The sequence below is a fragment of the Salmo trutta genome, chromosome 37, assembly GCF_901001165.1.
Source record: "Salmo trutta chromosome 37, fSalTru1.1, whole genome shotgun sequence".
Classification (NCBI taxonomy): domain Eukaryota; kingdom Metazoa; phylum Chordata; class Actinopteri; order Salmoniformes; family Salmonidae; genus Salmo; species Salmo trutta.
The window spans coordinates 17,605,210-17,620,794 of NC_042993.1; the positions used below are offsets into that span (position 1 = coordinate 17,605,210).

General features: G+C 47.2%; 1 protein-coding gene across 4 annotated transcripts in view; it reads left to right on the plus strand.

The window, feature by feature from the left end:
* LOC115176370 (epithelial discoidin domain-containing receptor 1) overlaps window positions 1-15,585 on the plus strand; it is an 81,373-nt gene that overhangs the window by 45,771 nt on the left and 20,017 nt on the right. For all 4 annotated transcript variants that reach the window (XM_029736357.1, XM_029736356.1, XM_029736355.1 and 1 more), the window contains exons 3-8: window positions 82-184; window positions 2,948-3,023; window positions 3,274-3,426; window positions 3,781-3,928; window positions 7,052-7,154; window positions 7,926-8,112. In XM_029736357.1, the coding sequence (XP_029592217.1) occupies window positions 82-184; window positions 2,948-3,023; window positions 3,274-3,426; window positions 3,781-3,928; window positions 7,052-7,154; window positions 7,926-8,112 (770 nt within the window). The remainder of the gene's footprint in view (window positions 1-81; window positions 185-2,947; window positions 3,024-3,273; window positions 3,427-3,780; window positions 3,929-7,051; window positions 7,155-7,925; window positions 8,113-15,585) is intronic.

Below are 15,585 nucleotides of genomic sequence, written 5' to 3' on the forward strand. Positions count from 1 at the left end.
CACACACACACACACACACACACACACACACACACACACACACACACACACACACACACACACACACACACATCCATGCAGCTCAGTGTCGTTATGCCCTTGGGATGGAGGATGGCACCATCCCTGACTCTGACATAACGGCTTCCAGCGCCTGGTCAGACTCTACTGAGGCCAAACACGGCAGGTACATATGTCGGTGTGTGTGCGTGCCTGCCTGCCTGCCTGCCTGCCTGCCTGCCTGCCTGCGCTGCATGTGTTGTGTGTATTATTGCATACCTTTCAAAGGGAAAAAGCCCAGCAGCTGGCCTGTATAGCTCTGTGTCAGCTGTTATTGTAGCTTATCTCTGTGGAGGAGAAGTGTTTTTGGTTTCCATGATTCTAAGACTCTGTGACCTTTGACATATTTGGGTCCTTTGTACCTCAATGCTTGACTATGAAGAGTGCAAATAGAGTATTCAAAGTGTGTGTGTGTGTGTGTGTGTGTGTGTGTGTGTGTGTGTGTGTGTGTGTGTGTGTGTGTGTGTGTGTGTGTGTGTGTGTGTGTGTGTGTGTGTGTGTGTGTGTGTGTGTGTGCAATTACATTATCTCTATTCATGTCTGGGTCTGTATCTCTCTACCGTTGACTATGTCTGCCATCTGTTGTCACCCTGTTTAAATCACACAGGAGAAGACTATTAGATTACAACACAAGGCTGTGGCCAGCATGTCTCTGTATAGCACATTAGGTCATGACATTACATGACCAGCCTGTTAGACAAGGCAGATTCACATGGCCTATTACTCGACATCCACAGAGTGTGTGTGTGCGTGCGTGCGTGAGTGCGTGCGTGCGTGCGCGCGCCTCGTGTGTTTCCATGTCTCTCTTAGCCTGCCGTGTCTGGGCTAGGTCTACTGGCTGACTGTCAGTCCATGTGGAGGTGATCAGACCCAACCCCTTAAAGAGACACCACAGACAGACAGACAGACAGACAGACAGAGAGGGATGGGGAAGAGAGAGAAATAGAGAGGGTGATGGGGAGAGAGTGGGGGGGAAGAGAAGAGTGAGAGGGAGGGGAGAGATAGATAGTATGAAGGATGGGAGGAGAGAGAGAGCGAGAGGGAGGGGAGAGATAGATAGTATGAAGGATGGGAGCAGAGAGAGACGAGAGCGAGAAGAATGGAGGGAGAGGGAAAGGGGAAAAGATTGAGAGAGGAATAGAGAGAGAGGGAGAGAGAGAGAGGGAGCGATTGGGGAGAGAGAGAGGAGAGAGAAGTAGGGAAAATGGGCTGTGATGGCGGGAGGAGGGGAGATTGAAAGAGGGATGGAACGAGGGAGGGAGGAAGCCTGGTTTGTGATCTTAGGGAGGTGCTCATTGATGTTGTCCCAAAGCAGCTGGAGGACAGCATGTTAGATGGAGGGAAGGAGAGAGGGAGGAGAGAGGGAGGAGAGAGAGAGGAGAGAGAGAGGAGAGAGGGAGGAGAGAGGGAGGAGGGAAAGAGGAGAGAGGGAGGAGAGAGAGAGGGAATAGAGAGTGATGAAGGGGAAGAAAGGAATGGATAGAAAGACAGGGGGAATAGAGGACTTGGACAGTTTGTTTGGTTTTGCACGGCAGTGATCTGTCATAGTAATCATTTGGGCTGATGCAGGATGCAGAGGCCTGGTTTGTCTCTCCCTTTCTTCATTCATTCATCCCTCCCTCTATCTCCCCCTTCCCTCCGTCCATCAGTGTCAATGACCTAGTGTTCTGAAGGGTAGATTGTGGTGTGCGTGGTCTCGGTTGACCTCAGTGGGATCACCATCAAATGTAGTAAAACTTTATTAGCATTCGATTCAACAATGTTGACAGGAAGAAATGTGTCTTGGTGTTCGGGCTGGTCTTTATATGGTTCAAGTTTGGTTTGTTTCATGTGGTCCAGTTCTCAGTGTGAATTGATCCTAATGCCAGCGACTAAGTGGTTGTACTGTGGTCTGTTTGTGGTGATGGATATTGTGGTCTCTGTAAGAAGTATTTGTGGTTGGGATAGTTTGGATGATAAGTTATATTCTATCCAGAAGGATCTCATTATGGAATCCATAAATTCATAATTCAATAACCCCCCCCCCCTCTCTCTCTCTCTCTGTCTGTCTCTCTGTCTCTCTCTGTCTATGACTCTGTCTCTCTCTCTCTCTCTCTGTCTATGTCTCTGTCTCTCTCTCTCTCTCTCTCTCTGTCTCTCTGTCTCTCTCTATGTCTCTGTCTCTCTGTCTATGTCTCTGTCTCTCTCTCTCTCTCTCTCTGTCTCTCTGTCTCTCTCTCTCTGTCTCTGTCTCGCTCTCTCTGTCTATGTCTCTGTCTCTGTCTGTCTCTCTCTCACTCTCTGTCTCTCTCTGTCTGTGTCTCTCTCTCTCTCTCTCTCTGTCTATGTCTGTCTCTCTGTCTCTCTCTGTCTCTCTCTGTCTCTCTCTGTCTATGTCTCTGTCTCTCTCTCTCTCTCTCTCTCTCTCTCTCTCTCTCTCTCTCCGTCTCTCTCTGTCTATGTCTCTCTCTCTCTGTCTCTCTCTGTCTATGACTCTGTCTCTCTGTCTCTCTCTGTCTATGACTCTGTCTCTCTATCTGTCTCTCTGTCTCTCTGTCTCTCTGTCTCTCTCTCTCTCTCTCTCTCTGTCTCTCTGTCTCTCTCTGTCGATGTCTCTGTCTCTCTCTCTCTCTCTCTCTGTCTATGTCTCTGTCTCTCTCTATGTCTGTTTCTCTCTTTCTCTCTCTCTCTCTGTCGCTCTCTGTCTCTGTCTCTCTGTCTCTCTGTCTCTCTGTCTCTCTCTCTCTCTGTCTCTTTCTCTGTCTATGTCTCTCTGTCTCTCTTTCTCGCTCTCTCTCTCTCTTCTTCTCTTCTCGCTCTCTCTCCCCTTCTGTCTCTCTCTCTCTGTCTTCATCTCTGTCTCTCTGTGTCTGTCTCTTTCTCTCTCTGTCTCTCTGTGTCTGTCTCCCAGGTTGAGTACAGGAGAGGGGGACGGTGCATGGTGTCCTGCAGGAGCGGTGTTCCCCAGTGCTTCAGAGTACCTCCAGGTCAGACAGGCCTACTCCATGGGCTACAACCACACTCTGTTTCCATTGGCTAGAGGTGCAATCATCCTGCCAATACTCATATTTCATTGGGTTAGAGTTTGTGTTTTATTTAATCAAGGTAGAAGTTTCCTAGCTTCCCAAGTTTCCCTGTGTTGGAGGTAGAGGGTTAGGCTGGTCCTGAGGGTCAGAGCACTACATTACAACTGACCTTAGATCAGTGACTAGAGACGTCTTGTTCTCTCTCTTCCAGGTGGACCTGCGCTCGCTACACTTTCTGGCTCTGGTGGGTACCCAGGGTCGCCATGCCGACGGGCACGGCCGGGAGTTTGCCCGCAGCTACCGGCTCCGTTACTCCAGAGATGGACGCACCTGGATCACCTGGAAGGACCGCTGGGGGCAGGAGGTAAAGAGAAGTGTGTGTGTGTGTGTGTGTGTGTGTGTGTGTGTGTGTGTGTGTGTGTGTGTGTGTGTGTGTGTGTGTGTGTGTGTGTGTGTGTGTGTGTGTGTGTGTGTGTGTGTGTGTGTGTGTGTGTGTTTTATCTATCTAATGTATCTCTCTCCCCTTGGCTCTGCTTCTCTAACTCATTCCATCATTTCTGTCTTATGCAAAACATTTATTCAGCCACCCACTTACAACATCCTTGAATCTCACTAGCTTCCTTTTTCACATCTAAATGCTTAATTATGCTATTAATGGTTATTCAATGGGTCTCCATGCTACTCTTAACTGTCTTTCTCCCCCCCCCTCACCCACCAGGTGGTGTCTGGGAATGAGAACACCTATGATGTGGTTCTGAAGGACCTGGGTCCACCCATTGTTGCCCGCTATGTCCGCTTCTACCCCCTGGCAGACCGGGTCATGAGCGTCTGTCTACGAGTGGAGCTCTATGGCTGTCTGTGGAACGGTGAGTCACACTGTGTGTGTGTGTGTGTGTGTGTGTGTGTGTGTGTGTGTGTGTGTGTGTGTGTGTGTGTGTGTGTGTGTGTGTGTGTGTGTGTGTGTGTGTGTGTGTGTGTGTGTTGTGTGTGTGTGTGTGTGTGTATGTGTGTGTCAGTGGAATTTTCTATCCCAATGATAGTAATTAACAATCAATAAGCCTTGACTAATCCCCAAGGTTTGTAAGACACTGGGTTAATAATAATTAGGCAAGGACTCAGCTTTCTGCAAAAGGTCTGTACAGTTTATTCAGAGAATGTTCTGCCGTACATTACACAAAGATGTTCATTTTATGCTCACTCCCCGCGACACACATACCTACACACACAAAACATACATACACACGAACAGTAGGTGAATTGTATCCCTCCCCGGACTTCTCACCACTGTTAATCACTACACAGCGCTGCCTGTTCCTTTCCCCCGAGATTAGAGGAACCTTGAAGGTTACTCCCTGTTTTCTCCTAAGTCTCTCCAGGTCAGGTCAAACACGTCTACAGTTCCCTTAGTCTAACTAACACACACACACACACACACACACATTTGCCTTCCTCCCCGGTCTTCTACTAGACCTTATGGGACTTACGTTCAGTACTTTAATTATTCATTACACATGCTACATAACTATTCATTACTAATCAGTTACGTTTCAGGGATGGATTCTTTATTCATTTACCTTTATTATATAATTCCCTTATCAGTCTGAAAGAGAAAAAAGAGAATGAAAGAGAGAGTGAGGATGCATAGATGGATGTGTGTCCTTGTCAGGTGGACCCACGAGGGTGTTCTGAACTCTAGACACAGACCTTAGAGGATCAGATGATCATATGACATCACACTGTAGCTTCTCAGACACCTAGTGGGATGGTCTACGAAAACATGACCTTCAATTACTTTACTGTCTGTCTGTCTGTCTGTCTGTCTGTCTGTCTGTCTGTCTGTCTGTCTGTCTGTCTGTCTGTCTGTCTGTCTGTCTGTCTAGTTGGGAAACGTGTGTGTGGATGAGTTCTGCATGTGTGTGGGTCTAGAGCAGATTAATTAATACACTCTTTGAAAAAAAAGCTTCTGGATAGAACCAAAAAGGGTTATATTGCTTGCTTCATATATGGCACTATATACTGTAGAACCCTTTTGTAGGGTTCTTTCATTAGAACCCCAGGGGTTCTTCATTACTGAACCAAAATTGGTTCCACATAGAGGCCTTGAATTCCATATAGGGTTCTATATGGAACCTTTAGGGGGGCCATATATGAAGCAAGCATAGAACCCTTTTTGGATCTATCCAGGACGATTTTTTCTAAGAGTGTAAGTTGGATACAGACAGACATTGAAAAGAAGGCCTTTGGAAGATCACAGCACAGCAGACACTCTGTCTACTCATATCTCTGCTGTCTGCACTACAGACACTTAGGGGGATGGCCAACGACTTCACCATCCTTAGATTTAATTGCTGTGTGTGCGTGTGTGCGTGTGTGTGTGTGTGAGTGTGTGCGTGCGTTTGTGTGTGTCACCTTGAATTTACAGTCTGTTTGCTAGATTTGATAAATGTGTGTAATAAGGCTGATTATGTGTGTCTTCAAGCACATATTTGGTCATAGAGATATGGTCTATGGTCATAGAGTTCTCTCACCATGACGTTTCATTTACTGTCTGGTTTGGCCTGAGATAAAACCATCCAGTTTTACCACAGATAAGAGACACTACAGCACAGAGGATGATAGATGGTATGTTCCATGCTCACAGAGCACCAGTGAATTACACTGTGTTTATGGATGGGTCACGTCTCCTCCTCTCTCCTCTCTGTCCTCATCTCTCCTCTCTGTCCTCCCTTCACACAATGGCTGGCTGATTGGCTGTAAATCAAGCCTAGTGCTGAGCCTTAATGCCTGGGGTCGCTGCATCTGGATGCATCCCAAATGGAACTAGCTCTTCCCTGAACAGGGCTCTGGTCAAAAGTAGTGCACTGTATAGGGAATAGGGTGTCATTTAAGACTCAACCTCTGTGTGTCTCTCTGGGGATAGATTGACTATCTTCCTGGAATCATGATTGTCTGTTAGAGAGGGTTCTGTCTCTGTAACCACTAACACTATAACATGCAGATTCACAGAAATGGCAGACACATTTCTTAGCACACATTCCTGTTCCATCGTCACGTTTTACATTGTGGCGGGGGACGGGTATGCTATGTGGTTTGTTTATTGTGCAAGACCCCAATGGGACTGAGCCCATGTCCCCCACACACACTGACACACATGTACAGACACGCACACACAAACACACACTCTCTCCCTCTGTAAAAGCTGTGTTTATTATGGATGTGAGCGCTGAAGGTGAAGGTGCTAGTTACAGTGAGTGACTTCAGGCCTGTGCTAGGAGAACATGCTGATTAGCCATACAGGCTGGCTGGGGGGAGAGAGAGTCTGTTTCACTGACTAATGTTCTATAGAGCTGTTCTATAGAGCTGCTCTGGTCTGGAGAGATCTGCTCTGCCTGTGTGTTTCTCACCTCCTGAACACAGGCTTAACCAGCGTATGTAGTTAATGTGTAGCTGACCAGGCCATGGTAAAGATGATGTATGTTGTATCTTATTAAAATGTATATTATTAATGTAGTCTCTCTAATAATACCTCCTCCCCCCTCTCTCCTCCTCTCTCCTCCTCTTTCTTTCTCACTCTCTCCCTCTATATTTCTCTTTCTCACTCTCTCCCTCTCCCCCTCTCTCTCCCTCTATATTTCTTTCTTTCTCTCTCTCTCTCCCTCTCCCCCCCTCTTTCTCTCTCCCCCTTTCTATTTTCTTTCTCTCTTTCTTTCTTTCTTTCTTTCTCACTCTCTCTCTCTCCCTCTCCCCCTCTCTCTCTGTCCCTCTCCCTCTATCTCTCCATCTCTTTCTCTCTCCCTCTCTCTCCCCCTCTATCTATCTATTTTTCTTTCTTTCTCACTCTCTCCCTCCCTCTCTCTCTCCCCCTCTCTCTTTCTTTCTCTCTCTCTTTTTTTTCACTCTCTCTCTCCCCCTCCCTCTATCTCTCTATTTCTTTCTCTCTATCTTTCTTTGTCCCTCTCCCCCTATCTCTCCCCCTCTCTCTCTCTCAGATGGCCTGTTGGTGTACACAGCTCCAGTGGGTCATGTGATGCACCTGTCTGGCTCACCTGTGTACCTCAACGATTCCACCTACGATGGCAGCATAGAGGCAGGGTGAGTATCATCCTCCTCTCTCAGCTCTGTGGGTATTGGCTGGCTACTTGAGATGTGTCTTCATCCTCCATTGGCTTTAGTTGGATCCCACACAAATGCAACTTTTCCCCAGGTTGTCGCTGTAAAAGAGAATGTGTTCTCAGCCAATCTACCTGGTAAAATATGGATGAATATATAAAGGACTCATCCGTCTCTTATTAGTGAACAGGACCTTAGTGAGCCGCAGTCAGACAAATGGCTTTAGTCTGTCATACACACACACACACACACACACAACTCCTCTACCCAATGTTTATTTTCTCTGTCCACCTAATAGAATAAGTATGAAATGATCTGGAGTAATGATCTTTATTTGCTGAGGGTGTTGTACTCTGTTTCCAAACTGTATTGTCCAGGGATGGGGGGAAGTAGGGAGGTTATATTCACATATGCCTTTTTAATGGGGCACAACTGTTTTCATAGCGGGTGAGCTAACGGTTGACGCAAACCAGACCTATATACTGCAGGTGTGTGTGTGTGAGTGTGTGTGCATGTGCGTCTGTGTGTGTGTGTGTGTGTGTGTGAGAAAGCTGAGACATAGCGGTCTGAGTTGTGTGTGCGCGTGTGCACGTGTGTGTGTGTGTGTGTGTGCACTTCTGTATATGGCTGGATGTGGGTGTGTGCATGTCTCTGTGTGTCACATGTACAATGTATGACTGTGTATGCCTTGGCATGTGTACAGTATATGTATAACTGTGTAATAATGTGTGTGTACTGTATGTATGTGTTTAGGGTTCAGTTCGGAGGCCTGGGCCAGCTGTTTGACGGTGTGTTAGGAGGAGATGACTTCACAGAGACCAAGGAGCTGAGGGTGTGGCCGGGGTATGACTACCTGGGCTGGAGCAGAGAGGCTCTGGGGCAGGGCAGCGTTGACATCGAGTTCCACTTCGAAAAGACACGCAGCTTCCACACCATGCAGGTAAGAGGATGTGTGTGTGAGGGGAGGGAGGGAGGATGTGTGTGTGAGGGGAGTGTGTGTGTGAGGGGAGGGAGGGAGGGAGGGAGGGTGTGTGTGTGAGGGGAGTGTGTGTGTGAGGGGAGGGAGGGAGGATGTGTGTGTGAGGGGAGGGAGGGAGGGAGGATGTGTGTGTGAGGGGAGGGAGGGAGGGAGGATGTGTGTGTGAGGGGAGGGAGGGAGGGAGGATGTGTGTGTGAGGGGAGGGAGGGAGGATGTGTGTGTGAGGGGAGGGAGGGAGGATGTGTGTGTGAGGGGAGGGAGGGAGGATGTGTGTGTGAGGGGAGGGAGGGAGGGAGGATGTGTGTGTGAGGGGAGGGAGGGAGGGAGGATGTGTGTGTGAGGGGAGGGAGGGAGGATGTGTGTGTGCGTCCCTTATGCCTACGTGCGTCTCTGTCTTTAAATCCAAAAATCCTCCCTAAAATCCTTGGCTCATACAGTCCAATACATCTCTATAAAACCTTCAAGTGATTCATTATACAATAATGTTGACCAACATTACACAACACATAAAACTGTTGTCACATCACTTTATATCTCTTTATCATCGTGTGACTAGCCAGTAGCACATTGTCTTAAATGACCCTCTTAGTCCCACCATCATATTAGCTTTTCATTTTCCTGTTTGATCATTGTTTGTCTGTTGTCTGGTCTCTGGGGGCCACTGGGTTCTATCCCTGACTGAACGTGTGGTTTGATGGTTTCTTTATGGTGAAATGTTGTGTTGTTATGTTGGAAGATTTTGGATGTGAAGCAACCCAGTTTAATGTCCTGTTTTCTCTTCGGGAATGGAGTCAGTCTAGAATGTTGGTTAGGGCTGGGGTTGGAGATTTGCCCACTATAAAAACACATTATTAAATCCAATAAAACTTAAATTAAATTTTATTTAAAACCACACCACACTTTAAAACAATAAAATGAATGAGATAAAAGAAAACAAGCAGGAAGAATGAAAGAGATGAGTAAAGAAACATTATTGACCAGTTTGACTTTCCAGTCTAGATACAAACGATGAGTGATCTGTTTTTAACTTTTCAGTGTTATCATTAGTTCCCCTATGCTATGCCATTAACGATGGGAATTCTTCAACTAGCCCAGTGTTTTCCCAGTCCTCTCGGAATGCTGCACCTAAGCTATCTAAAGCATTCTATCGCTATCGCTGTTTTTCCTGCTTTTTTCCAATGTGTTTCCTGGTCTTATGTCAGCAAACATACACCTGAAGGGAATAGCACACAGTTCACATAAATAACTGCAGGAACATGAACCTGACAGTCTGCGTTCCCTAAAGGGAGATATGTTCTCTAACCTGGTTCTAGGACGCTCTCGCAGGAGAGGAACGTGTTCCGTTACCTAGCTCTCTCGCTCTGCCTCTCTATCTCTATATATACACTACCGTTCAAAAGTTTGGGGTCACTTAGAAATGTCCTTGTTTTTAACATCAAATTGATCAGAAATACAGTGTAGACATTGTTAATGTTGTAAATGACTATTGTAGCTGGAAACGGCAGATTTTGTATGGAATATCTACATAGGCGTACAGAGGCCCATCAGCAACCATCACTCCTGTGTTCCAATGGCACGTGGTGTTAGCTAATCCAAGTTTATCATTTTAAAAGGCTAATTGATCATTAGAATACCCTTTTGTAATTATGTTAGCACAGTTGAAAACTGTTGTTTTGATTAAAGAAGCAATAAAACTTCCTTCTTTAGACTAGTTGAGAGGAGTTGAGTAGAGGCGGCAGGTAGCCGAGTGGTTAGAGCATTGGACTAGTAACCAAAAAGTTGCAAGATTGAATCCCCGAGCTGACAAGGTAAAAATCTGTCGTTCTGAACAAGGCAGTTAACCCACTGTGTCTAGGCCGTCATTGAAAATAAGAATTTGTTCTTAACTGACTCGTCAGTCTGTTCTTGTTCTGAGAAATGAAGGCTATTCCATGCGAGATATTGCCAAGAAACTGAAGATCTCGTACAACGCTGTGTACTACTCCCTTCACAGAACAGCACAAACTGGTTCTAACCAGAATCGAAAGAGGAGTGAGAGGCCCCGGTGCACAACTGAGCAAGAGGACAAGTACATTAGTGTCAACAGTCGTGGCCAAATGTTTTGAGAATGACACAAATATTAATTTAAGTTTGCTGCTTCAGTGTCTTTAGATATTTTTGTCAGATGTTACTATGGAATACTGAAGTATAATTACAAGTATTTCATAAGTGTCAAAGGCTTTTATTGACAATTACATGAAGTTGATGCAAAGAGTCAATATTTGCAGTGTTGACCCTTTTTCAAGACCTCTGCAATCCACCCTGGCATGCTGTCAATTAACTTCTGGGCCACATCCTGACTGATGGCAGGCAATTATTGCATAATCAATGCTTGGAGTTTGTCAGAATTTGTGGGGTTTTGTTTGTCCACCCGCCTCTTGAGGATTGACCACAAGTTCTCAATGGGATTAAGGTCTGGGGAGTTCCTGGCCATGGACCCAAAATATAGATGTTTTGTTCCCCGAGCCACTTAGTTATGACTTTTGCCTTATGGCAAGGTGCTCCATCATGCTGGAAAAGGCATTGTTTGTCACCAAACTGTTCCTGGATGGTTGGGAGAAGTTGCTCTCGGAGGATGTGTTGGTACAGTTCTTTATTCATGGCTGTGTTCTTAGGCAAAATTGTGAGTGAGCCCACTCCCTTGGCTGAGAAGCAACCCCACACATGAATGGTCTCAGGATGCTTTACTGTTGGCATGACACAGGACTGATGGTAGCGCTCACCTTGTCTTCTCCAGACAAGCTTTTTTCCGGATGCCCCAAACAAACGGAAAGGGGATTCATCAGAGAAAATGACTTTACCCCAGTTCTCAGCAATCCAATCCCTGTACCTTTTGCAGAATATCAGTCTGTCCCTGATGTTTTTCCTGGAGAGAAGTGACTTCTTTGCTGCCCTTCTTGATACCAGGCCACCCTCCAAAAGTCTTCGCCTCACGCACACCTGCCTGCTGCCATTCCTGAGCAAGCTCTGTACTGGTGGTGCCCTGATCCCGTAGCTGAATCAACTTTAGGAGACGGTTGCTTGCGCTTGCTGGACATTCTTGGGCGCCCTGAAGCCTTCTTCACAACAATTGAACCGCTCTCCTTGAAGTTCTTGATGATCCGATAAATGGTTGATTTAGGTGCAATCTTACTGGCAGCAATATCCTTGCCTGTGAAGCCCTTTTTGTGCAAAGCAATGATGATGGCACGTGTTTCCTTGCAGGTAACCATGGTTGACAGAGGAAGAACAATGATTCCAAGCACCACCCTCCTTTTGAAGCTTCCAGTCTATTATTCGAACTCAATCAGCATGACGGAGTGATCTCCAGCCTTCTCCTCGTCAACATTCACACCTGTGTTAACGGGAGAATCACTGACATGATGTCAGCTGGTCCTTTTGTGGCAGGGCTGAAATGCAGTGGAAATGTTTTTTGGGGATTCAGTTCATTTGCATGGCAAAGAGGGACTTTGCAATTAATTGCAATTCATCTCATCACTCTTCATAACATTCTGGAGTATATGCAAATTGCCATCATACAAACTGAGGCAGCAGACTTTGTGAAAATTAATATTTGTGTCATTCTCAAAACTTTTGTCCACGACTGTAGTTTGAGAAACAGACGCCTCACAAGTCCACAACTGGCAGCTTCATTAAATAGTACCCGCAAAACACCAGTCTCAACGTCAACAGTGAAGAGGCAACTCCGGGATGCTGGCCTTCTAGGCAGAGTTGCAAAGAAAAATCCATATCTCAGACTGGCCAATAAAAAGAAAAGGAACTCTGCCTAGAAGGCCAGCATCCCGGAGTCGCCTCTCTGTTGACGTTGAGACTGGTATTTTGCGGGTACTATTTAATGAATCTGCCAGTTGAGGACTTGTGAGGCGTCTGTTTCTCAAACTAGACACTCTAATGTACTTGTCCTCTTGCTCAGTTGTTCACTGGGTCCTCCCACAACAATTACATACTTATTTAATTTATTTCATAAACAAATGAAACACCCAATGCACCTGTGTGAAAAAGTAATTGCCCCCTTATACTCAATAACCGGTTGTGCCACCTTTAGCTGCAATGACTCCCACCAAATGTTTCCTGTAGTTGTTGATCAGTCTCTCACATCGCTGTGGGGGAATTTTGTTCCACCTTCCATGCAGAACTGCTTTAACTCAGTGACATTTGTGGGTTTTCAATCATGAACTGCTCATTTTGAGTCCCGCCACAACATCTCAATCAGGGTTAGGTCTGGACTTTGACTAGGACATTCCAGAACTTCAAATGTGTTGCTTTTTAGCCATTTTCATGTAGACTGGATTGTGTGTTTTGGATCATAGTCTTGCTGCACGACCCAGCTGTGCTTCAGCTTCAGCTCACAGATGGATGGCCTGACATTCTCCTGTAGAATTCTCTGATACAGAGCAGAATTCATGGTTCCTTCTATTAAGGCAAGTTGTACAGGTCCTGAGGCAGCAAAGCATTACATTTACATTTACATTTAAGTCATTTAGCATCCTCAAACCATCACACTAAGCTAGAAATAACAAGAACATAATGTATGTTTTCTAGCCAGGCTTGTGCAGGACAGATTACCCAGCAGGCTTTGCTTTGTTGATTTATTAGGCCCATTCCATATTACAATCAGTTACATGTTAACCTCAGTGTTGTGTTCCAGGAGTATGCATGAGGGCGTGTGTGTGTGTGTGTGTGTGTGTGTGTGTGTGTGTGTGTGTATTACACAGATCCACATGTGGTTTTAGTTAGAGGTTGGCCCTACAGCAAGTGTCACGTTAATGACTAACCTGTCAGTAGAGTCTTTATACCAGCCCTTCCTTCCCCATTAGAGGAAACATTTCTCCCTCTAGAGCCCTATCTCCTTCACCTTTTCTTTCCCCCCAGATGCCCTATCACTCTCCCTCTTCCCCTTTTCCTTTCTGTATTCCCCCCCCTCTCTCTCTCTTCCTGGCTATTCTATTCCCTGCCTTTCCCCCTAGAACCCCTATCTACCTCACCCCCTATCTACCTCACCCCCTATCTACCTCACCCTCTATCCTTTCTATTTCTCTCTATTCCATTTACATTTACGTCATTTAGCAGACGCTCTTATCCAGAGCGACTTACAAATTGGTGCATTCCCCTTATGATATCCAGTGGAACAACTACTTTACAATATATACATATTTTTTGGGGGGGGTTAGAAGGATTACTTAATCCTATCCCAGGTATTCCTTAAAGAGGTGGGGTTTCAGGTGTCTCCGGAAGGTGGTGATTGACTCCGCTGTCCTGGCGTCGTGAGGGAGCTTGTTCCACCATTGGGGTGCCAGAGCAGCGAACAGTTTTGACTGGGCTGAGCGGGAACTGTGCTTCCGCAGAGGTAGGGAGGCGAGCAGGCCAGAGGTGGATGAACGCAGTGCCCTTCTTTGGGTGTAGGGACTGATCAGAGCCTGAAGGTATGGAGGTGCCGTCCCCCTCACAGCTCCGTAGGCAAGCACCATGGTCTTGTAGCAGATGCGAGCTTCAACTGGAAGCCAGTGGAGTGTGCAGAGGAGCGGGGTGACGTGAGAGAACTTGGGAAGGTTGAACACCAGACGGGCTGCGGCGTTCTGGATGAGTTGTAGGGGTTTAATGGCACAGGCAGGGAGCCCCGCCAACAGTGAGTTGCAGTAATCCAGACGGGAGATGACAAGTGCCTGGATTAGGACCTGCGCCGCTTCCTGTGTGAGGCAGGGTCGTACTCTGCGAATGTTGTAGAGCATGAAACTACAGGATCGGGTCACCGCCTTGATGTTAGCGGAGAACGACAGGGTGTTGTCCAGGGTCACGCCAAGGTTCTTAGCACTCTGGGAGGAGGACACAATGGAGTTGTCCACCGTGATGGCGAGATCATGGAACGGGCAGTCCTTCCCCGGGAGGAAGAGCAGCTCCGTCTTGCCGAGGTTCAGCTTGAGGTGGTGATCCGTCATCCACACTGATATGTCTGCCAGACATGCAGAGATGCGATTCGCCACCTGGTTATCAGAAGGGGGAAAGGAGAAGATTAATTGTGTGTCGTCTGCGTAGCAATGATAGGAGAGACCATATGAGGATATGACAGAGCCAAGTGACTTGGTGTATAGCGAGAATAGGAGAGGGTCTAGAACTGAGCCCTGGGGGACACCAGTGGTGAGAGCACGTGGTGCGGAGACGGATTCTCGCCACGCCACCTGGTAGGAGCGACCTGTCAGGTAGGACACAATCCAAGAGTGAGCCGCACCGGAGATGCCCAACTCGGAGTGGGTGGAGAGGAGGATCTGATGGTTCACAGTATCAAAGGCAGCAGATAGGTCTAGAAGGATGAGAGCAGAGGAGAGAGAGTTAGCTTTAGCAGTGCGGAGAGCCTCCGTGACACAGAGAAGAGCAGTCTCAGTTGAATGACCAGTCTTGAAACCTGAATGATTTGGATCAAGAAGGTCATTCTGAGAGAGATAGCAAGAGAGCCTGCCAAGGACGGCACGTTCAAGAGTTTTGGAGAGAAAAGAAAGAAGGGATACTGGTCTGTAGTTGTTGACATCGGAGGGATTGAGTGTTGGTTTTTTGAGAAGGGGTGCAACTCTCGCTCTCTTGAAGACAGAAGGGACGTAGCCAGCGGTCAAGGATGAGTTGATGAGTGAGGTGAGGTAAGGGAGAAGGTCTCCGGAAATGGTCTGGAGAAGAGAGGAGGGGATAGGGTCAAGCGGGCAGGTTGTTGGGCGGCCGGCCGTCACAAGTCGCAAGATTTCATCTGGAGAGAGAGGGGAGAAAGAGGTCAAAGCATAGGGTAGGGCAATGTGAACAGGACCAGCGGTGTCGTTTGACTTAACGAGGATCGGATGTCGTCAACCTTCTTTTCAAAATGGTTGACAAAGTAATCCGCAGAGAGGGAGGAGGGGGGGGGGGAGGGGGGAGGAGGATTCAGGAGGGAGGAGAAGGTGGCAAAGAGCTTCCTAGGGTTAGAGGCAGATGCTTGGAATTTAGAGTGGTAGAAAGTGGCTTTAGCAGCAGAAACAGAGGAAGAAAATGTGGAGAGGAGGGAGTGAAAAGATACCAGGTCCGCAGGGAGGCTAGTTTTCCTCCATTTCCGCTCGGCTGCCCGGAGCCCTGTTCTGTGAGCTCGTAATGAGTTGTCAAGCCACGGAGCAGGAGGGGAGGACCGAGCTGGCCGGGAGGATAGGGGACATAGAGAGTCAAAGGATGCAGAAAGGGAGGAGAGGAGGGTTGAGGAGGCAGAATCAGGAGATTGGTTGGAGAAGGATTGAGCAGAGGGAAGAGATGATAGGATGGAAGAGGAGAGAGTAGCAGGAGAGAGAGCAAAGGTTGCGACGGCGCAATACCATCTGAGTAGGGGCAGAGTGAGTAGTGTTGGAGGAGAGCGAGAGGGAAAAGGATACAAGGTAGTGGTCGGAG